The sequence below is a fragment of the Chelonia mydas genome, chromosome 3 (assembly GCF_015237465.2).
Source record: "Chelonia mydas isolate rCheMyd1 chromosome 3, rCheMyd1.pri.v2, whole genome shotgun sequence".
In the NCBI taxonomy this organism is placed as follows: Eukaryota; Metazoa; Chordata; order Testudines; family Cheloniidae; genus Chelonia; species Chelonia mydas.
The window spans coordinates 74,005,617-74,029,559 of record NC_057851.1 but is presented as its reverse complement, the minus strand read 5'-3'; the positions used below and the strand labels follow the sequence as shown (position 1 = coordinate 74,029,559).

The window sequence follows — 23,943 nt, the reverse complement described above, 5'->3', positions numbered from 1 at the left end:
TCCCACCAACTTCCCTTATCCTTCATCAAAACCTTCCCTGTTACAGCCCCACCCACATTTCCCAGTTTTTCACTTTGAAAACATGATCAGCTTGTGGGCTAGGGAAGTGGGAATGTATACTGTACTTGCAGCTCCGCACCACCTTTTTCAGCTCAGCTAGTTATGCCCAACAATAGAAGGCTGAAAATAAAGTTTCTTATTGGATAAAGTATGTGAATATATATAATATAGGATTTTAGCATTTTATGGAAACTTTCTCCAATTATCTTTGTTTCTGTCATTACTATCAACAGGTATCAGTTACACTATATAGTTTGAGATATTTATAAAATGCATTTATTATGCTTATAATTTTTAGTTTAATGTCTGAAATATAGTAACCAGTCCTGCAAACTTGCTTGTGTGAATAGTCCCATGCTTAGTGGTAATGATGTTCACTGTGTTATTTCTCACATACTGTGAATAATACTGTCATAAATATAACGGGAAGGGTAACAACCTTCCTGTATACAGTACTATAAAATCCCTCCTGGCCAGAGGAACAAAATCCTTTTACCTATAAAGGGTTAAGAAGATCAGGTAACCTGGCTGGCACCTGACCAAAAGGAACAATAAGGGGACAAGATACTTTCAAATCTGGGGTGGGTGGGTGGGAAGGTTTTGATCTGTCTGTTATGTGTGCTTGCCGGACACAGATCAAGGAAGCAAGCAATCCAACTCCATTAGAATTAGTAAGTACTAGCAAAGGAATGCATTAGCTTATTTTTGTTTTGGCTTGTGATTTTCTCTGTGCTGAGAGGAAGGGTATATTCCTGGTTTTTCTTTTTGTAACTTTAAATTTTGGCCCAGAGGGAAATCCTCTGTGTTTTTGAATCAGATTGCCCTATAAGATTATCTTCCATTCTAATTTTACAGAGATGCTTCTTTTACCCTTTTTCTTTCTAGTAAAGTTCTGTTTCTTTTAGAATCTGATTTTGTGTGTGTGTGTGTCCTAAAAAAACCCAAGGTTGGTCTGTGCTCATCTTGTTTATTCTCAAGTCTCCCCAGGAAAGGGGGTGCAGGAGCTTAGGGGGATATTAGGGGGGAGTAGAACGCCAAGTGGTTCTTTCCCTGAGTTTGTCTAAATCACTTGGTGGTGGCAGCATTACCTAATCCAAGGTATAAGGGAGAATTTGTGTCTTGGGGAGTTTTTAACCTAAGCTGGTAGAAATAAGCTTAGGGGGTCTCTCATGCGGGTCCCCACATCTGTACCCTAGAGTTCAGAGCGAGGAGGGAACCCTGACAAATACACTTTTCAGTACTTTGGTAAAGTACTGCTACTTGTTACAGGGAAACTACAACATGTACAATATAAGGTTTTTGAGGCTTAAGCATACATAATTGTGAAGCTTAAACAATCTTCAGTAAAAGTGGTTTGTTTTTTTAACATACTCTGTATAAAATTTTGCAGTATTAACCTAGGGACATTAGCTTTGTGTTTACTTGGCATATTTTGTCATTAAAAGCCTAGGTTTCATGAGAAGAGCTACACGGACTCTCAGCACTAGACGCCAGAGCTAGCTTTGTACTGCAGAGTACAGATCTAATTACACAGCTTGTAGCTGTGGAACCACTTCTCTATTCTAAATTACTTTCCCTAACTTATTTGCATAATTTAATGCACAGAGGTTAGCCAATGAAATATAACATTCTCTGACATAGCTAGGACTATGTTGCTATTTCCACAAAATAGCTGGCAAATGCTTACCCTGTTTGTTGAAGAAATATACATATTTTGTGAGGACTTTGTATAGTGACCGTTAATCAAAGCTGATTTTTACAATCACATTTGATAATGTACAAGGATTAAAAGTAATCAGTTGTCAGCTCTAGCATTAATCATAGTACTGTGAGCCTGTAGTTAGCTAATAAAGCTGTCCTATTTTTATTGCTCAAATTTGATGCCCATTCTACAGAAACAGAATGTGGAGATCTTATGTTCACTTTCAGCAATTGCACCAGCATTTTACATTGCTTAAGAGTCTGGTCGTAGAATAGACCATCATAAAATTCAAATGTGAATTATTTGGTGAGCATGCATGGGAGGTGAATTTCATACAGAAAAGGTGATTCTTAAAAGTTAAATACATAAGTATTGTAGAAAGATTTCCAAACAAAGGGTAATTCTGCACATACTTGCTTTCCTTTTATTATAGTTTGACCGAACAAGGTCTCTTGAGTTGAACGTTTGCTGTAATATGATATCTCATATGATGATGCTTCTAATAGAAACTGTACAACAGCTATATAAAAATAGTTTCAAATGTGTTTCCAAGATAATGAATGTGGTATGTTTTCCACAGGGCCACTGCCTCATTCAGTGCATAAGATGGACAGTGCTCACATAATGAAACAAATAAAAGGAAGTATTTCTTCACACAACACACAGACAACCTGTGGCACTCCTTGCTGGAGGATGTTGTGAAGGCCAAGACCATAACAGGATTCAAAAAAGAACTAGATAAATTCATGGAGGATAGGTCCATCAATGGCTAGTAGCCAGGATGGGCAGGAATGGTGTCCCTAGCCTCTGTTTGCCAGAAGCTGGGAATGAGCGACAGGGGATGGATCACTTGATGATTACCTTTTCTGTTCATTCCCTCAGGGGCACCTGGCACTGGCCACTGTCAAAAGACAGGATACTGGGTTAGATGGACCTTTGGTCTGACCCAGTAGAGCCATTCTTATGTTAGCTATTGAATCTTTTGTTTTTGCCTCGTTCAATGTATGGCCCAGTGCATTATCTACTCCACACTATTCAAACCTTGATCTGAAGACAGAATTACTAATTTCCTCATGGGCTTTTCTAGGATGCTCATCAGAAGAGTACCTCAGTGCTTCACAAATATACATTAATTTATTTTCGCAACATCCTGTGAAATGATAGAGGATTACTGGCAGCATTTTATAGATGGGGAACCTGAAACACAGAGAGATTAGGGTCAAAAGTTTCCACAAATTTTGGATACCCTAGTTGGAGAATTCCTAACATTATACAGCTGCTCAGAGTACAGCTCCCATTGACTTCAGTTGCAGCTTTGAATACTCAGTACTTCTGCAAATCAGACACCAGAGTCTCAAGTCAGGCACCCACAAAACGAGGAACTCACAATTAGTGACTACTTGTGAAAAGTTTGGTTTAATCCAGTGGGAATCCAGTTCTCCAGGGCCCCATTTAACTGCCTTAACTTTCTCTCTTTGAAATCCCCTGCCTTGTTCCTCAACAAATGAGGCGGAATTCCTACGGAAAATACTTAACTTCATAACCCTGATTCATCTGGTCTTTCATTCCAGGTTCTGGAGAGGCGTGTGCTCTAGTTGTCAGCCCCCAACCTTGACCCCTACTGCCCCATCCCCTCTAACCTGTTTTTGTCCCAGTCCTGTCTCTTTTCCAACCTTGGTTCCTCATCCCAGTCTCCTTCCCAGTAAATCCTACTATCGCCTCCCTAGTCTTTCCATCCTAGCCTATCCCCACTTACTCATGGTCCCAGTCCTGCATCGGGTTTCTTGTCCCCAGCCTCCTTATTCTCTCCGCCCCCCAGCTCTTTGTCCCATCTCAGGAGGTATGCCTTCCGCTTCTTGTCTCAGTTTTTGTCCAGCCAGTCCTAATTCTCCCTCCACAACTTGGCTTCTCATCAGATGTCTCCCCTTCCCTCCTACCACCTTCTTGTCATCCCTTGTCTGCCACTCTAATTGCTCAGACAGTCTCAGTCATGCACTTCAGCTCCCAACCCCAGTTTCCCTTTCTCTACCCTGTCAGCCTCAAGTTCCAGTCTCCCCCCCACAAGTTCCTTTTCCCAGTCTTACTCCACGCCTCTTCCCCTCCATCCCACCCCAGTCTGTCTTTTCTCCCCTCTGTGTTCAAATCAAGCAGCCTCTTCTTCCATGCTGCCTGGGCCCAGCGAATGGGGGAAGGTGGGGTATCATCCGAGAGTCGAGGAGAGATGGGATTGCTGCAGTCGGTTCCAGTGCCCATCCCGTAGCATCCTAGAGATCCTGCTAAGCTCCAGACTGGATCATGCCCAGTACAGATGGAATCTTCTGGTGGTTAGCTGTGAAGCTCTAGCACAGTGGTTTTCAGTCTGTGGACCCCGGGGGATCCGCAGACTATGTCTAAGATTTCCAAAGGGGTCCGCACCTCCATTTGAAATTGGTTAGAGGTCCACAAATGAAGAAAGTAGAAAACCACTGCTCTAGCAAGTCTCTACTGAGACTGCGTACACCACATTTTTTCTGGTTTTATTACTTGGCCAAATCTGGATAGATTTTCATGGTGATGGCGAAAGCCCACACCCCTGCCAAATTTCAGTTCCCTGCTCCAAAGAATGATAGCACTAGAGCTTCACAAAGAAAATGCCACCAGAAATGTTTTTTTTTAACATAGGCAAAGCAACAGATTTTTCCCTAGCTTCATTTTTGGAAATGGCTAAACAGTTTTGGCTGAAGTTCTGAAAAAAATTAAGCCTGTGGCAGACACCCAGCATGGAAAATTTCAGCCTAAGTGGTTAAAGTTTGGTGAGGTTATAAGCAACTGAAAACAGGATCATATAGTGGAAGTAGCAGGTACCCTTAAAAATATACAGTACTATCAATTCCACCTGTAATAAGGGTTAAACTCCAAAAGCGTAAATTAGATTAATTTTACTAACCATAGCTATATATATATGAATGTATTTTAGTGTAAAGATAAAAACATTTGCAACTTTAATAATCAGAACTGGTATACGCAAAAAGTAAAAAAAAAAAAAAAAAAATTGATTCAAGGCCATGAGAATATTGTATGCTACTATAAGAGTAAGGAACACATGGATCCTGCTTCTGCATCTTCCCAATATGAGCATGGGGTGTACATTTGTAATATTTCCTTGTTAATAGTCAGTACTTTCCTTCCAATTTACATACTGTTAAACTATTTATCATTTGAATTAACCTTAAAATGAAAACATAAGCAAGAAATGTTCAGAGTCATTTCTTGATCGCAATCTGCTTAGAATTTGTTTGAGATGTGGAAGAGGAATTAATATCAGGGAAAAGTGAATAACAAAAGCCAATGTCACAATATGTAAGTTTTTTATTTTTATGGGATTGTTTTGCCAAATTGTGAATTTCCATAATAACCCAGCTGAGATTCTGGGTAACATACACATGAGCCCATGAAGCATAGGTATTAAAGTACTGTATTGTCCATAAAGAGCCAGAAATAACTAGAGCAGTACAGGAAATAAGACCGCTAAAGAAGTTAAATTGAAATTTCCTAGTTAGACATAAACTTTGATAGGGTTGCCAAAGGTTCTTGCAAAAGAGTCTAATTGGTAAAATAAAGATATATATAGTCTGATGTGTTGGGCAGGGAATTGATGCCCAATGAAATATGGATTGCACAATGACTGTAGTTAGTATCCAAAAGGATATACTGATAAAGCAACAGTATAATTGTTATAAAATTGAAAACCACAAAGAAATTGTTTAAAATGCTTGTTAAGAAAAGTGGCGCTTCCTTCTTTGCATTGGGACTATGCATGCTGTGCATGGCAGAATGGTGCCAGGAAAACAGTTGGGCAGACAAGGGTAATTCCTCCCCTCACTTCATGGGAATAATGACATCTGGGCCAGTCTGGTGGGTGCCCTGATGCCAGAAGTGCTGGAGATTGAATGTCATTGGCAGGAATTGGAAGACTTTAAACCTGATGGGAATCCAGAATTGGCTTCTGTATTAGTGCACAGAAAATTAAGGTAGTAATCACTGGGAGAGGATTAGAGTCTAGATTTGATCATAAATCTCTTGAAGTCCATGGAGTCATGCTGCTTTAAAATTAGAATCATACAGTGGAGAATCAGGGCCTTGGTTTAAAAGGTCTTTGAGTCAGAACTTTTTTTTAATCTGTCACTTCTAATTTTGTGTACTCTATTTGATTTATTTATGGTATTTTTAAAGTTCCCCTTACCTTGGTACCCAACAAACTCTATAACAGTCAGTGGTTCTAGTGTCCATAACAAAAATGGTGGTTTTACTTTGCATGTATTCTGTGAATTGAGGTGTGTATATTTAAGTGCCTGTTAAGTGCCATCTGCATTTATTATTCTATGTAAATAACAGTGTCATAAATATAAAGGGAAGGGTAAACATCTTTAAATCCCTCCTGGCCAGAGGAAAAACCCTTTCACCTGTAAAGCGTTAAGAAGCTAAGACAACCTCGCTGGCATCTGACCAAAATGACCAATGAGGAGACAAGATACTTTCAAAGCTGGGGAGGAGGGGGGGGGGACGACAAAGGGTTCTCTCGGTCTGTGTGTTGTTTTTGCCAGGACCAGAGCAGGAATGCAGGTCAGAACTCCTGTAAAAAGTCAGTAAGCAATCTAGTTAGATATGCGTTAGATTCTCTTTTGTTTAAATGGCTGATAAAATAAGTTGTGCTGAATGGAATGTATATTCCTGTTTTTGTGTCTTTTTGTAACTTAAGGTTTTGCCTAGAGGGATTCTCTGTTTTGAATCTGATTAAGGTATTTAGCATCCTGATTTTACAGAGGTGATTCTTTTACTTTTTCTTTAATTAATTTTTTTCTTTTAAGAACCTGATTTCTTTTTCATTGTTCTTAAGATCCAGGGGTTTGGGTCTGTGTTCTCCTATGCAAATTGGTGAGGATTTTTATCAAGCCTTCCCCAGGAAAGAGGGTATAGGGCTTGGGGGGATTTTGGGTGGAACAACGTTTCCAAGTGGGCTCTTTCCTAGTTGTATTTGCTTGGTGGTGGCAGCAATAAAGTCCAGGGGCAAAAGGTAAAATAGTTTGTACCTTGGGGAAGTTTTAACCTAAGCTGGTAAAAATAAGCTTAGGGTTTTTTTCATGCAGGTCCCCACATCTGTACCCTAGAGTTCAGAGTGGGAAAGGAACCTTGACAAAAAGTAAATAGGAATCCTCACTTAACAGCCTGTTTTCCTCTACCCTCTTGCCTTTATCAAAGTAATTGAGGTAGGGTCCACATTTGGGCAAGAGGTTCTCTGCTCTTCATCCTCAAGTCTCAAAGCTACCCAGGTATAAACCAGGTCAAGATATGTTCAGTGTTTTGGACTGATGGTCCCAGTTTTCACACAAAGGAGTAAGCCAATCGTAATGTTTGTGGATATAAGAGAGTTTTCTCCTTGTGTACTGCTGTGTTTTTTCCAGCTTCCTCTCATACCTTATGCATAGATTAGTAATAGACAACTGTTTGCACCTTAGGTCATGGTGCAATGGGTTTTTTTTTATGTGATTGCTGTCAGCTGCTATGTTTTATTACAAATGCTCTCGCACATGTTGGGGGTGCTGATGAATGGTAATTTGACATTTGCTAATTTACAATTTTCGATCAATTAGGCTGTATGATCAGCTTTTGTCTATTCTTACTTTACCATCTATAGTCTTACACTACACCCACCGCTTACGTTTAAGGGTGGATGGGACTTCCACGTTAGTACAATTAGAGTAGATGAAGCTAAAACACATACTGAGGTCATGTGTCTTTCATTCTTATTTTAACTCTTTTCGGCATCAGGTTAATTTTTATGCTTAGGTTTCCTCATAAAACTAAGCCTGCTAATAACTGGGCAATCTACTCTGACCTAATCAATAATTGTACTTTCACTTGAGGCTAGAGAGTGTAATTTTTCAAAGTATTTTCTTTAGTTTAAACAGATGTGCTACAAGAAAGATCATACCAGTCTTCAAAGTCTTACCTATTTATTTTATTTAATCATGAATATAAATTGACTAATAAAATAATGGAAAGAGGGTAAAACATTTTCCCAAATTAAACAAACATGTCAATTCTTTAAAATACACCAAAGAATGAATGAATATATTTAATTTTAATGTCCTATTTCTAAATAATTAAATACCAAAAGAACTTGTAAACAACAGCGGACATGGTGTACCAGGTCCCCTAGTTCTGCACCATCCCTCACTTATTTGTTACTGGCTTATGGCTACATCCAACTTGATTTCCTGCTGCTGCTTTGATGTGCGAAGGTTACCACAGTATTATACCCAAATCATATTTGGGAAAGTGTGGTTTGTGTAGTTTGGTTTTGCTTCCTAAGATCCCTCTCTCTTCTTATTTTATTAAAACTAGCACAAATGGCAGGTCCTGGTTAATTACAGGGTCTATTGGATTTAAATATATACTTGCTTACAGACTTGAGCTTGTTTTTTTATATTCTTATCCAGGTGATGTCCCTTCCAAACTTTAAAGATTTCTTTCTTGAGCTTTCTCTTTCTCCTTTTCCTCAACAAAATCATTTTTGTCCTAAACCTTTGTGTCACAAAGCTTGTAGCAATTTTAGGGAGGAGGGGAAAACAAAGTCACAACACACTTTGCTTGTTATTGGATAACGAGTTTACTAAAAATGAGAAGAACAAACTCCGTGTTTATCAATATGATGCCAAAATATGCAGAAATATTTATTTTAATACACTTCAACTAAATAAATTCTAATGCTATATAAATGTCATGTGGGACACAACCTTTTTGGAGCTAGAAATAGGCCATTCCAAAATTGCTGCAAGAATGAACATGAAAATTGAGTCTGAAACAGATTAAATTGTATGTAAAACTAGTGAACAAACCCATTTGGTGGTTAAATCATAAAACAAAAATATAGCTAAAGCATCTGTGCCACTTTTTAAGCAACCAGCATTAAAATGTCAAATACGACTATATTTTCTTTTAATTTTAAAGCTCCCCCCTCTCCCCGACACACACCTTTTCCAACAAAAAAATTACTTGGCTCGAAGCTACAGTTCCTGTCCTGAATTAAGTCCTTATACCTACTTCACTTGAACTACTTCTCAGCTTTCAGTGCTATCTTATCGAGATTATTTGCAGGTATTTTTGTCAGATCAAATTGGGTTGTTTCATTGTATAGATTCAAACGTTCATATCGCTTCTTTTAAATAAGGAAACAAATCAACAAATGATAAAATCAAGTACATTTTTAGATGTTCAAAACCTTGCAGTGTCTTAAGTGAAGCCTGTCAACACACAAGCCTATGATATGAGAGCTTAGTGTTTGTGGTGGGGAGTTGTAGGAAATGGATCCTTTTATAAAAGGAAATTGTTGTTGTCTAGCTATGCTGGAAGGACAGGAGACACTGGATGGTGTTTAATTAGGTCACAACTTAATTCTTAAATGGTTGGGAATACCTGGCAGATAAAAGTGTACAGTGAAAGGTAATTCATAATAATTTCAATATGTACCTGGGAGGCTTCCATGAGTCTTCCCCATCAACCATCCTGGTCCCCAGACAACCCGCTGCTGGGACCTCACCACCCCCTGCCCTCAAATGCAGGTGGGGGATTGGCCCCTGCCTTACCAGTCATAAGAACCCTGTTTCTGCTGCTCAACTAAGCCTCCCACCCCACTGTGGGGAAGATGGGGGGGGGAAAACACTTCCCCTTGGCCAATCTGGCAGTGAGGGAAAAATTCCTTTCCAGCCCCCTGAGAAAGGCGCAATTAGCACAATGCCCACAGTGGAGCCTGAGAAAACCTGCAGTTTCACCACTTCAGTGGGTAGGAGGATGGGTGCTGCTCTACCTAGTCCAGGTAAAAGATTGGTTTTTCTGCCCTGGCATAGACCTACCTAGTCCTCCCTCTCTTCCAGTCACCTGGAAGTGGGGATGGGTCAGCTGCAGCAGAAAATCACTCCCTGGCTCTCCAGTCTTTAAAAAGACACACACCTTTTCCAACAAACCAGACAAGGGCCCCCACCACTTAGTGTGCAGTGAGATCATTTTAAGTTAGGTTTATCCAAGCTGTTCTAGAAAATAAATCACAAAATGATAAACTGACAAGTCAAACTGAAATGGTTAATGAATATTTAGGGTCATAATCTACTTCCTTACAGCTCTGCATGTCTCCGATTTTGGAGAAATTTAAACAAGATTATGCCATTATGTGGCATGTGAACAACAGGAAATTGGTATGCAGCCATCAGTGGTATTTACCACATCCAAGAGTGTTTGTAGTTAAATGAAGGGGTCTAATTGCAAGAGCCATAATGCTATGAAGGATTATTATCGAATCATAAAATAATTAACTAATGAAGCATGCATGACCAACCAAAGTAACCACAATGTTATGCATGCCATCCCATCCCCTTATTGACCCTATGGTCTGACTTCACTTGTCCATTCTTAAATTGAAAACTCTTTGAGACAGGGACTGTGAATTTCAATATGTATAGTGTTGAATAAATCTTTAATAATAATACTTCCTTCAAGAGAAATTAAAAATGTTTTGAAGTTTGGTCTTAAAGAATTAGGATGAAAGTTGTTCTCAAAGAATAAAGTTAAACTTAATCTCCTTATTTTCAAGTACAATTGAAACATTCTTCCTCCAAGTAAAGGAGGTAATACAGTGGGGCAAAAGAAAAGCAGTATCATTAGCTTTAAGGGAGAATGGTCTGAAAGTACATAGGTAAAATACTGTTTTTCTAGTATTTGACCTGCTGAGTATAACACAAAATAAATGTCAAACCGTAAGAAGGAATTGTGTACTGTGTTGGGTAGTATAACAATGTTTTTGCTTTGGATGTTGTCCTCTAGCTATCAGTTCGCTAGTATTTTGAGAGGAAAGATGTGATTTTTAGTTATTTAGCTATTTGAGGGAGGTGTTTGGATTTTTTGCAGAACAATCTGTTTGAGACTCGGAAGGAGTTAGTCTCTTACCCATATAACTTTTTTCAACATGTTTGAATCACATCAATAGAATATTTTCACAAATCGGTTCACTTTGTACATTTGGAGCCCATGAGTTTGTCATATAGACGGGTACATTATTGAGTATTCCCTATACTATTAGGTACCATCTTGAAAAGCAGGGAGTTGGGGATCATCATAAATAATCATGTCACATGAGCTTTCTGTGCAATGCCATGGTTAAAAATGGTTTATGCAATCCTTGAATATATAAAAAGTGGACTATCTAGAAGTAGGGACTTGATCTTGCCTCTATATGCAGCAATGGTAAGAGAGCTACTAAAATACTGCATCCAGATCTGGTGCCCACAGTTCAAGAAGGACATGGAAATATTAGGGTTCAGAGAACGGCTACAAAATAGATTCAGGGGCTGGAAAACAAGCCTTACAATGTGGGGTGGCCTTCCAATGTACGGAGCTCAATTTATTCAGCTTATTGAACAGAAGATTGAGAGTTGACTTGATCACTGTGTATAGGTCCTTACACAGCAGAAGATAACTGACAGTGGAGAGTTATACCTTGCTGACAAAGGTATAACTCAATCCCATGGCTGGAAATTGAACTTAGACAAATTCAGCCTTGAAATAAGACTCATTTTTGCAGCTGTGAGAGTAACTAAACACTGGAACAGCATACGGATGGTGGACTCCCCATCACTTGGAGTCAAAAATGAGATTAAATCACTAAAACATATGCTTAAATCTAGGCTCTGGGCAAACTTCTGCAGCCTGTGTGTGCGTGTGTGTGTGTGTGTCCTGGATGAGGAGGTTCCGCTGGCCTGGCAGGGTGGTCGCATCTGGCCTTGGAATCTGTGACTCTATTAATTCTCCCGTTCATTCCCTACCTTCATGGGGATAACATATAACAGTTGAGGGGAAGGATTTCAAAGGTATAAACTCAGTATAGAATTTAATGGTCTCTGATATACAGGAGATCAGACTAGATGAACGAATGGTCCCTTCTGGCCTTAAACTCTGTGAAACTATGAAACATACGTCTTTCTAGTTGTTGTTGCAAGTTTGGAATTTGCATACTGATAGGTAAGGTTACTCAACTGTATTGTACCATTATATATTCTCACACTAATTTTGCTTCATTTTAAAATGCCCCCTTTCTACCTAATGTCTCTTTTGTATATATTACCTGAGTTGTTTTTGTAAAGATATATATGTTGATGTCTTCACCCTTTTAGCAATATAATCTTTCAGTACATGAACACACAACATACATATGGTAGTACAAAATCCTACATGCCTATATTTAAGGTTATAGAAGATAATGAAGTTCTTTTGTAATAAAGCTGTATATGTTCTTCCCTGCCTATTGAGGTCATTTTCCTTAGTGCATGATGGTGAAATGTGTACACCAATTATGTTTCCATATTCTTCTTAATTTAGAATTTCCTGATAGCATGCTTAAAATTTCAGATTTGCTATTATGTGAATGTAGATATTTATGTATCTGTCTCTTGAAATTATGGTAAAGAAATTGCCATTAATTTACCAGTTTATTTAGTAATTTAATACAAAATATGCAGACAGTGCATTTCACAGATCTAGGGTCTGAAAGATATTCTAAATTGTGATGGCACTGCAGCAACAGCTTCTAAAGGACTGTTCTGGCAACAGTTGACCCAGAGTGCAGGCAGCATTTTGGCTACCCAGTTTCCTCACAAGAGCTCTTCCTACGTTGAGGGATGTTTAAAGCTTCTCTTCTCACTTGGGATTCCTCTACTCCAAAGCTATTCTCAGTTAGCGAGTTAAGGCTTCATGTAAGGCTGTTTTGTGCAATGCAAAATAGCCTTTAGTAGAGGTCAGGATTTGCTCCCGAAATGAGGATTTATTTTTTTTTTTTTGCTACATGTAACAGTTGAGGAGGAGGTTTTCAAAGGTATAAAGGACTATTAAGCACCCAATTTACACTGGAAGTCAATGGGAGTTGGGCATCTAAACTCTCATCTCCCTCTTATACTTTTAGAGAAACACTTCCTCTCTGTTTTTTAGGTATGCTGCTTAAAATAGGTAAACATTGTACTTTGTTGCTGTTTGAAATTGTTTTGGTATTTTTGCAGACTAATAAAGAAGGGTTAGTATAAATTTAAATGGTTTTGCAGAAGTATATGAGGTGAAGCATTTCTAATCTTTTTGTATTACTCAATAAAAGAGAGGTGCAGTTATTTCAGCAGAAATAACTTCATTACCACATGGGGAGTTTAGTTATTTTATTAAGTGTTTTGTTATTTATCAACAACTCTTTCCTTGTATCTTAAGGTGATGGTGTTTGTTCATGCTAGAAATGCCACTGTACGAACTGCCATGGCTCTTCGAGAGAAAGCAAAAAACAATGGTCATATTTGCTACTTTTTGCCAAACCAAGGACCTGATTATGGACAAGCTGAAAAACAAGTAAGTGATACATTAATTTATGGTTGATAATCTTTAAAGCCCTGATTGTCTGGGGCCTGGTCTACACTGGTGGGGGGGGGGGGGGGGGGGGGGGGGGGGGAGAGTGGGGGGTGGATCAATCTAAGTTACACAACTTCAGCTATGTGAATAATGTAGCTGAAGTTGATGTACTTAGATCTACTTATTGCGGTGTTTTCACTGTGGTAAGTCGACGGCTGATGCTCCCCCATCGACTCTGCCTACGCTTCTTGCTCCGGTGGAGTACCAGAGTCAACAGGAGAGCGCTTGGCAGTCAATTTATCACGTCTAAACTAGACGCGATAAATTGACACACACACACCCCCACTGGATCGATCGCTGCCCATCAATCCAGAGCATAATGTAGAATGCCTTGGGACTCAGCAACCTGACAGACTGTTTCTCTAACCCAACAGTTCAGACAGACTTGGATTTTTCTAGCTATAGACTTAGATAGATTTAGTTTCAGTAGTCTAGCACAGCAGGCTTTCAGTATCGAGGGATATTGCTCCATTTGCAGTTCACCAGAGCCCAAATATGTCTGCTATCAGAGTGAAATGTAAGGTGTAATAATTTATTGTAGCATGCTATTTTGGTGTTTCCTGACATAATGGCTTACAGAGTTAGCTGTGACTTCAGTGCTCTCTATTTTGGGTACTGTTGTATTTGCATCCTTTTTACATTTTGTTTGTTTGGATGCCAGGTCTATTGAGGTTTGAGTGTTCATATACCATACATGTGGAATATATTTTCTCGTGATAGTATGTGATTTTAATATAAGAATGTACATAATTATAAAATTTTCATTTTCAAGTTTGAGACAGCTTGAGCTAACAGATGCTTGTTTTCTGTAGCATAGGTGAGATTTTCAAGAGAGCTCATTTTACAGATTTATATTGTCATCATTTGACATGTTTTTCTTAAGTAAAGTTGCATTTGAAGAGTTCAACAGTGGCATATGTGTTATAATATCCTACGGTTATTTATTCTGTGTTGATTGCACTTCTCTAAATATGGCAAATGCATTATCACTTTTGTCAGTGCTGGCATAATCTCAGTTTAATCCAGGTTGTTGTTAAAACAGTATTTCAGATTGTTTTTAAAGAGATAGTTTTTACATTTCCTGAATGCTTATCTTTTTGAATATGTGAGGTTGAAATGATTAGCTCATTAATATTTTTTGGCTTCAGATAGGCTGCCGTTTAAGGTTTACTTTTAATAAAAACTAGGACGACAATGCTAGGTAATACTTCCACAGTAAACGTTTATTTAGTATAAATGTCCCATACAATCTGGCATCAGTAGAGTGATATTGAAACCCTTGTGGCCTATTTTTTATATTGAATTGTTTCCTAATGAAGGCATATCCTTTTGGAATTTGATGTATATTACAAACGCCAGTTAACTTCAAACTTCACCAACACCACTATTGTTGACCAATGCGGTTAAAGGGAGACCAGTGAATGGATTAAAGAACCAAGCAGCAGGCGAGGCCAGGGAAAGGTATATGCAATATTCTTCACCCATTAATTAAAAACATTACACAGATCTGGCACTCTTTAAACCTAGAATACGGCTATTCTCTAAGTACTTGTAGGGCATTGTCCAAACCATAATACACTCAAAAGGTATTGGCCCAGTCTACTCTAAACATTTAGATAGACACAGCTATGTCACTCAGGGGTGTGAAAAATTCACACCTCTGAGAACATTAGCTATGCCAACCCAACCTCTGGCTTGGTCGATGGAAGAATGCTTCTGCTTTCTTAGGTCTGGTCTACACTTAAAAATTAGATCAACCTATGTCACACAGGGCTGAGGAAAAAATTGTGCTCTGAGCGCCTTAGTTAATTACCTACCCTCCAGTGTAGATGTAGCTAGGTCAATGAAAGAATTTTTCCATCCATCTAGCTACCACCTCTGAGAGAAGTGGATAAACTATGTTGACAGAAAAACTCTTTCCAGCAACATAGCGTCTACACTACACATCTACATTGTGCCGCGATGGCCTTGGTAGTGTAGACATAGCTGTAGCGACTGCTGCTCAGGGAGGTGGGGTTCCTATATTAATGGAAAAATTTATTCCAGCACTATGTGACGCATCTACACTAAGGTTGTTACAGCTATGCCCCTGTAGCCCCCTTAGTGTAGACAAGCCCATTGTGTTTGTATGAGTAGGAACTTGTCCATCACACTTTCTTTGTGACCATTACATTCGTAGATAATAGGCAGTGGACACGACTATTACAGCAAAACTTTTGGAGGAGAAATGAGTTCATAGTAATGATTAATACATTTGAAATGGCTGGGAGTTTGGTTCATCTTGTCTAGACATCAAAGATTTAGATGTGTGTCTTATTCATTCATCTTAACTTCCAAAACTGTGGAGGTTCCTCACAGCCACTCAAAATGTAAAACTTCTCCATCCTTTACATCTGCACCCATTCATACTGCATGACTTTCCCTCTAAGTCCCTGTTGGTGACCCGCCAAACAGTGGCTGACTTGAGAGTCTGTGATGGGAAAACAATTTGAATCCTACAAGAGCAGCCTGTCTCCCAACCCAGCTTGATGTTAGCTGTACCATAAAACTATAGATGAACACTGGTCAGGTTTCAGAAGTATTCATATGGCTCACAGGACAATAGTACTTTCAACAGTAGTTGAATATTGACTAACTGTATACAGTACGTTAAAAACTGACAGTAACTCAATATCTCTGTAATAATGATTGGTGCTTGTGTCTCAATCCCAAAGAAATCTTTGAAAAAAGGCAAAACGTTTCCTAAAATATAAGAAATAAAACTTAGGCAAAAGACTTAAAAGTTTTTGTAAACTTTCTCATGCATTTAAATAATGACCTTGTATCTATGTCAAGACAGTGTTATCCTAAATGATTGTTAATTTATTGTATTATATATATATATGACACTTACATTTTTGGTGATAAATTCTTAATCTAGTTGTTAGAATAATATTTAAGTTGTGTGAGTTTTCCCTTAGGAATAACTTCCCTCTGCCACCCAAAGTTAAATATCTGAAAATGAGGGACATGTTCATTAATTATCGTTGTACATGTTTGATGTACATATAAGTTAACTTCTACCACTGAGGATATTCATAGCTCGCCTATGGAGTAGGAATTTTGTGTTTTAGGCTCTATGCCATAGCTCCATTTAAATAACTATGTTGTCTTTGAAGTGTCCTTTGACAATTACTTTATATTGTGTTGAAGGATATATGGAGAGTTTTATTCCAACCCAGTAATTTTTAATGGTACTAAGGTTTTGTGGGTGTTCAGTTCATATTTCTGAACTGCCAAGAATATCTTTACAGAGAATATGTACTGGATTTTTTTAGTATGTTGTTTACAGCCAGATTTGTAAGCGAGAACTATTCTATCCATAAAAGTTGACAGCATTATAAACAGACATGCTGAACATATTTCACTTTGTAACACACTGCAAAATTTAAATTCTATTCCTAATGGTTTGCTAATGTGCACAGAAGTTTAGAAATTAGTCCCAAATTTGAACAGATAATTTGTTTCCTGAACTATTTAAACTAGAAAATTGTTCACTTGAAATTCCTTAAGCCAAAAATATATTTATAATGTATATATTGCTAGAAATTTATATTAATAGGCAGATTTATACTTTCATAATTTCCTGTCTGTGACAGGTTTTCTCTGTAACATCCAAAACTAATCTTGTGCTTTCTGTGGTCAGATTTGTATAGCAAAAGTCTTTTAGGAAATATGAGGGGATAACTAGAATGGGGTTTTTTATGATAATTTTTTAAAATACATTTAATAGATTGTTTGCTCATGAAAGGTGACAGATTGACAGCATTTGAAAATGGAGTTTATCAAACTAGACAGGCAACAGATTAAAATTATAATGTATAGTGTTTAATCTACAAATTATATATATATATATATATATATATATATATATATATATATATATATATATATATATATATATATAGCAGAAAAATACATTAAAAGAACATTATTAAGGTTGCAAAGTCAAGCAAGCACTTAGAAGTTAGGAAATTTCAAAATTAAGGCATAAGCTTGCCTGTGCAACCTTGCTTTTCCCCCTTGTGCGTCTGTATTTTGATACAGTCTTTAATTACATAATCACATTCTATTGTTTCCACAGGACTCCCTGCTTTTCCTCATCACGTCTCATCTCCTTGTCAGATCTCTCTTCCCTCTCCACATACTAATCCCTAGTCCCATTCTCCTTGCCCAAACAGTTCCAGCCTCCCCTTCCCACTTTAGGTCTCAGTTCCAGTCTCTTCAACCCACTGTTCTCCTGTTTCTCTCCCCCTCCAGGCTCCCCACAGCCCTTGATCACCACTAGTAGGATTGCCAGGCATCCGGTTTTCGACTGGAATGCCTGGTTGAAAAGGGACCCTGGTGGCTCCGGTCAGCACAGCTGACTGGGTCCCTAAAACTCTGGTTGGCCTCAGCGGGGCAGGCAGGCTCCATGACCGGCTCCGCAGGGCTCCCAAAAGTGGCGGCATGTTCATCTGGCTCCTAGGCAGAAGCGTGGCCAGGGGTCTTTGCGCGCTGTCCCTGCCACCCTGAGCACCAGCTCTGCATCTCCCATTGGCCAGGAACTGCAGCCAATGGGAGCTGTGGGGGTGGCTCCTGAAGGCAGGGGCAGCGCACAGAGCCACCTGGTCGCCCCTCAACCTAGGAGCCAGAGGGACATGGCAATCACTTTCTGGGAGCTGCCTGAGGTCAGCAGCACCACCAAGAGCCCATACCCCAAACCCGCTCCTGAGCCCCAACCCCCTGCCCCAGCTCAGAACCCGCTCCCGCACTCAAACTCCTTCCCAGAGCCCGCACCCCCCACACACCCCAACCTCTTGCCCCAGCCCAGAGTCCCCTCCCACACCCTGAACCCCTCATTTCTTGTCCCACCCCAGAGCTCGCAGCACCAGCCAGAGCCCTCACCCTCTCTCTCACCCCAACCGTCTGTCCCAGCCTGGTGAAAATGAGCAAGTGAGTGACAGAGGAAGGGGAGAAGGAGTGAGTGGGGGGTGAGGGCCTCGCAGAAGCGGGGGCCTCAGGGAAGGGGTGGGGCAAGGGTGTTCAGTTTTCTGCAATTAGAAAGGTTGGGAACTCTACTCACCAGATTCCTTATCCCAATTTACTTCTCCCACCCCCATCCAGTCTGGCTTTTGCCCCCTCTGCATTCGGATCAGATGGCTTCTTCCTCCTCCTCCACATTGCCTGGGGCACAAGCAGGAGGGTCACTGAAAGCACAGGAGAGACAGGTCCCTTCTCTCAGTTCCGGTCCCAGCCCAGTTTGGAGCAACCATTACAGGAAAAGTCCAGCTTTTCTCCCCTCTAGGCCTACGCCAGAGTGATCACGTTCAGTTGCTCTGTTAGGATGGCACGTATGCAGTCTGGTCTGCACTAGGGACTTAGAGGAGCTGAAGTCTGTGTGATTCCGGTCCTCTTGGCCAACACACTAAGGTTTGAACGAGGGACCTCCAGAGCCAAACGGATGAGCTGCTACAACTTGAGCTAACGAGACAAGATTCTGTAGCTTGGGGCTGTAACAACTCATATTCTGTGTGGATCAGCACATGCACACCAGTGATTACACACTCATTTGGTCTCTGGGGATGGTATATGCACAGTCTGATCAGCACTAGGAATTACAAGAGGTACGAGCATGCTCAGTGAGGACAGAATCATCAGAAATCTTAGCTAATATTGAAGTCTCTTTTGAGAATATGCGAACTGTGATTTTTTCAAAGGCTTATAACTGGGCCAAATTTTGGCAGGTTTTCACAGGGACAACAACAGGCACATGCCTTACACAAAAGCCACCCACTCTGCCAAATTTCTGGTCCCTGCTCCAAAGCATGGAGGTGCTAAAGTTCAGACAAAAGAGTTTTTTTAATATATAGAAAACATATTTTCCCCTTGTACAATAGAGTATAGCTTGTATAGTTCAAGACATGCAACTTTATTGTGAATGGAAGTTGGAAGATAATTTGCCAGGTTGAGGCATGCTCTATGTAATTCATTTGGCTGAGAATGCTCACTTGTGCACCCAATTCTGTCGCAATTTTTTCAGTGAAAATCATTGTGCTGTATTAGACCTCCCTATAACTCTTCATTGTATAACCTGCTTCTTTTTTCAGTGATTAGTATAGGAAAGTTAGAGACTATACAGATTTTTTTTTATTATTATTTGGAATATATAGTAATGCCGAGGAAGTCAGTTGAGCTTGTACAGACTGTTAAGGTGACCCCTATGATATAAATTAACAGTGGTAGATTTAGATCAAAACATTTGTGAATGCTGATTAGGGTTAGGTGGTTGGTATAGTGTCTGAAACAGCTCCTTCTGTTCTCTAAGTGTATTTATCCATCATACTTAAATACAGAAGACACTGAAATAATTTGTGATAGCGAGTCCTCCTGCTGTTTCACTGTTTAGGTGTTCAATATCCATTTGTTTGGACTGAATCCAAACATCTGTTTTAAATCAAAATTTAAATTGTTTGAGGATTGCAGCCCCAAATGTTTATCTGTGCAAAAGGATTGTAAATAAGCTGATTTTGTTTTAAAAGATTTATATGAAAGTCCTTGTACATACCTTCTTTAATTTTTGTAATAAAGCAAAAAAAAATGTTCTTCATAGTGATTAAAAATCTGGGAAGTCCTTCTGTGATGTTTCATATGACCCTCTTATTTAATTGACTCTAAAGTAGCATTATTGTAGTAGGGAAAATATTTCTTACTCTTCTCTTTTCTCTGAAGGCTTATAGAAACTGTATAATATGAAAAGTGATTGGTAAAATATATGAGTCATATGAAGATTAATTTTACATACTGTAGTTTAACAAGACACTATGGGTTTCATTTTACTACCTCAACTTTTTGAGAAGGTAAATTAATAAAACAAATACCAAAATAAGAAAGGAACTTTATCAAAATTCAACTATTTTATTCTGGTGCTCAATAAATTTCAATGGACAGGGCTGGGAATTCTTGGAAGTCTGTAAAAACCTGTCACACAGCAACTATCATATTAAAAATATTATTAATCATTCTTGGAAATGTGTTTGAATATTTGCGTACAGTATTTCATTTTAAAGCTGTGTGATGAATACAGATTGAGACAGGAAGTGTCTAAACGTAGAATAATGTAAATGGTCTAACAATATCAGGTGATTCTTTATTTTAGATAGTATTACCTACTATAAAAGATGAGTAGCATATTTGAAATATCTAGGTTTTACTATTAAGTTTATTATTGTATGATAAACAGCACTGTTAAATTTAAAATACATGAAGGAATTAATTTGTGAATTCATACAAATATATGGCCCACCTTGATTATCATGCACATTGTAGGGAGAGTGGTCACTTTGGATAAGCTATTACCAGCAGGAGAGTGAGTTTGTGTGTGTGTGGTTTTTTTGGGAAGGGGGGGGGGGTGAGAAAACCTGTATTTGTGCTGGAAGTGGCCCACCTTGATTTTCATGCACGTTGTGGGGAGGGTGGTCACTTTGGATGGGCTATTGCCAGCAGGAGAGTGAGTTTGTGTGTGTGGTGAGTGAGTTTGTGTGTGTGGTTTTTGGAGGGGGGTGAGGAGGTGAGAGAACCTGGATTTGTGCAGGAAATGGCCCACCTTGATTATCATACACATTGTGAAGAGAGTGGTCACTTTGGATGGGCTATTACCAGCAGGAGAGTGAGTTTGTGTGTGTGGGGGGGGGGGGGGGCGCGGAGGGTGAGAAAACCTGGATTTGTGCTGGAAATGGCCCAGTGATCTTGATGATCACTTTAGATAAGCTATTACCAGCAGGAGAGTGGGGTGGGAGGAGGTATTGTTTCATGGTCTCTGTGTATATAATGTCTTCTGCAGTTTCCACAGTATGCATCCGATTAAGTGAGCTGTAGCTCACGAAAGCTCATGCTCAAATAAATTGGTTAGTCTCTAAGGTGCCGCAAGTACTCCTTTTCTTTTTGCGAATACAGACTAACACGGCTGTTACTCTGAAACCATACAAATATACAGTTGCTCTTCAACTGTATGAATATATCAAGGGCCATTCTGCAACCATTACTCATGTAAGTAATCCTTTCTCACATAAGTGTTTCCATTGAATTCATGTGAATAAGACCAGTTACTTAATGCGGATGTGGGCTGGAGTTGGTATGTTTCCAGATTATGAATATAGTAAACAATATCTGAAAAATGCAATGCATTACTTCTGCCATATTTTTGTGTTTGGCATTTACTGTAAAACATAAAGCAAAACTTATTTATTTATTTATTTAAGAAAACATACTGTAATTAGATAAATAGTTTAATAAAATATTCACAAACTTTATAATAACTGTAGCTAATAATGAAATTAGTGAACACATTTTATGCTGTCCTAGATTCAAGTACATTTCCATAATAGCTCTTTTCTCTACTTATGCATATTAGTTTTTATTAGTAGACGAAGAAGAACAGTATACATTTTTAATCTAATTTTAGAAACTAAAATGTAAATCTTATGCAGATTTTTAGGTATAGGTGTTTCAACTCATTTCCATTGTTTTTAAATTTGATGTACAACTTGTGGAAGATTTTGGGAATATATGTTAGTGAAACCATGTATGTATTCCTTTCTCCAGTTGCTAAAAGAGGTGTTTTCAGAACCCAGACAACATGTTTTACTTCCCTGTCATATTTGTTTTTCAGTAAATATAACTTGGATGTAGACGTAGCCATAGAATACAGTATAAACCACTGGTGTCAGCATGTAGGGTATGTGTAGCAACACACCACAGTGAAAAGCAAGCTGTGTCCATACTGTGGTGTGTAGCTACATGACAGTGAAAGGTTTCAGCAGCTCCCCACTGTCAAGTTTTCCCTGACGCAAGTAAAGTCTCCAGCAACAGGGAGTTGGTGGAGCCTTTCCTCATTGCTGAAGTCTTTCCCTGCAGCAGGAAGGGCTCTAGCTACAGGGAGTCAGCGGGATACTACACTGCTAAAAATAGTAGTATACACAGGGACTCACTGCATGGGTGAGTTAAGAGCCGTGTAGGGCATGTACTCTGGTACATAACCACATACTTCAGGCATGTCTTTGCCATCCTAAGTTATACCGCGTAGATGTATGCTGCTATTTAAACCCATGCTAAGAGGGCTACCTCTGTTTATATCTACATGCTGCTGGAAGAGGCATGCAGTGTAAAAAAACATAAGAACAGCCATACTGAGTCAGACCAATGGTCCATCTAGCTTAGTATCCTGTCTCCCGACAGTGGCAAATGCCAGGTGCCCCAGAGGGAATGAACAGAACAGGTAATCATCAAGTGATCCATATCCTGTCACCCATTCCCAGCGTCTTTTTTTAATTTAAAAAAAAAAAGCGACATATTAGCTATCCTCCAGTCATTTGGTACAGAAGCTGATTTAAATGATAGGTTACAAACCACACAGTTACTAGTTCTGCAATTTCACATTTGAGTTTTTTCAGAACTCTTGGGTGAATACCATCTTGTTTTGGTGAGTTATTACTGTTTAATTTATCAGTTTGTTCCAAAACCTCCTTGAATGACACCTCAATCTGGGACAGTTTCTCAGATTTGTCACCTAAAAAGAAAGATTCAGGTTTGGGAATCTCCCTCACATCCTCAGCCGAGAAGACCAATGCAAAGAATTCATTTAGTTTTTCCGCAATGGCCTTATCGTCTTTGAGTGCTCCTTTAGCATCTCAATCGTCCTGTGGCCCCACTGGTTGTTTAGCAGGCTTCCTGCTTCTGATGTACTTTAAAAAAAAAAAAAAAAAAAGTGATTACTTTTTGAGTCTTTAGACTCAAATTCTTCAAATTTGTTCTTCAAATTCATTTTTGGCCTTCCTGATTATATTTTACACTTTGTTTGCCAGTGTTTATGCTCCTTTCTATAAACTTCAACTTTTTAAAGGACGCCTTTTTGCCTCTCACTGCTACTTTTACTGTGTTGCTTAGCCACGGTGGTTCTTTTTTGATTCTCTTACTATGTTTTTTTTGTTTTTTTTGGGGGGGGGGGGGGGGAATTACTGCATACATTTTACCCACAGCAATGAATAACTAACAAAGCAGATTCCTCCAGACATATCAAGTCTTCAAATGTCTCTGTGCATTGACTCTAGATGGTGCTGTGTGTTTTGACAGATTTCTGTTAAGCTTGAATAGCATTATACAAATCCATTGCTAGCTGTACGTTAATCCGTTTGTTACGCCATGGTGTGCACATTTAATTGTTAGCATTGAAAACAATTGCAGTTTTGCTTTTGCTCTTATTACAATGGATTGTTGGCCCTGTTTGAATCAATGCCTTACTGTTTTTAATATTTAGTGAAAGTTGCATGTTGATTATTTTGTATCAGTATGTGTGCTCGTGTGGCAGAAGTGGGGCGTAAACCACCACAGAGACGGGGAGCGTCTGTGATTAAGTAAGTTTGAAAACCACTGATTCATAGGATTCAGCTTGTTAGAGAAATGGGAAGGAAGAAGATGGAGAGGAAAATAATAGATTTTCTTCTTAAACCTCATTTGAATTTAAAGAGCTCTCAGAGAGAGAAAAGGAGTACTTGTGGCACCTTAGAGACTAACCAATTTATTTGAGCATAAGCTTTCGTGAGCTACAACTCACTTCATCGGATGCATACTGTGGAAAGTGTAGAAGATCTTATTATATACACATAAAGCATGAAAAAATACCTCTTCCC

At 39.0% G+C, this 23,943-nt stretch overlaps 1 protein-coding gene across 4 annotated transcripts in view; it reads left to right on the top strand.

The window, feature by feature from the left end:
• ASCC3 (activating signal cointegrator 1 complex subunit 3) overlaps window positions 1-23,943 on the top strand; it is a 530,489-nt gene that overhangs the window by 280,962 nt on the left and 225,584 nt on the right. For 3 of the 4 annotated variants that reach the window (XM_037894528.2, XM_037894526.2, XM_043542702.1), the window contains exon 14: window positions 13,043-13,177. In XM_037894528.2, the coding sequence (XP_037750456.1) occupies window positions 13,043-13,177 (135 nt within the window). Of the gene's footprint in view, window positions 1-13,042; window positions 13,178-17,360; window positions 17,832-23,943 lie in introns of those variants that run through there. The other variant, XM_037894530.2, reaches the window with a different exon arrangement.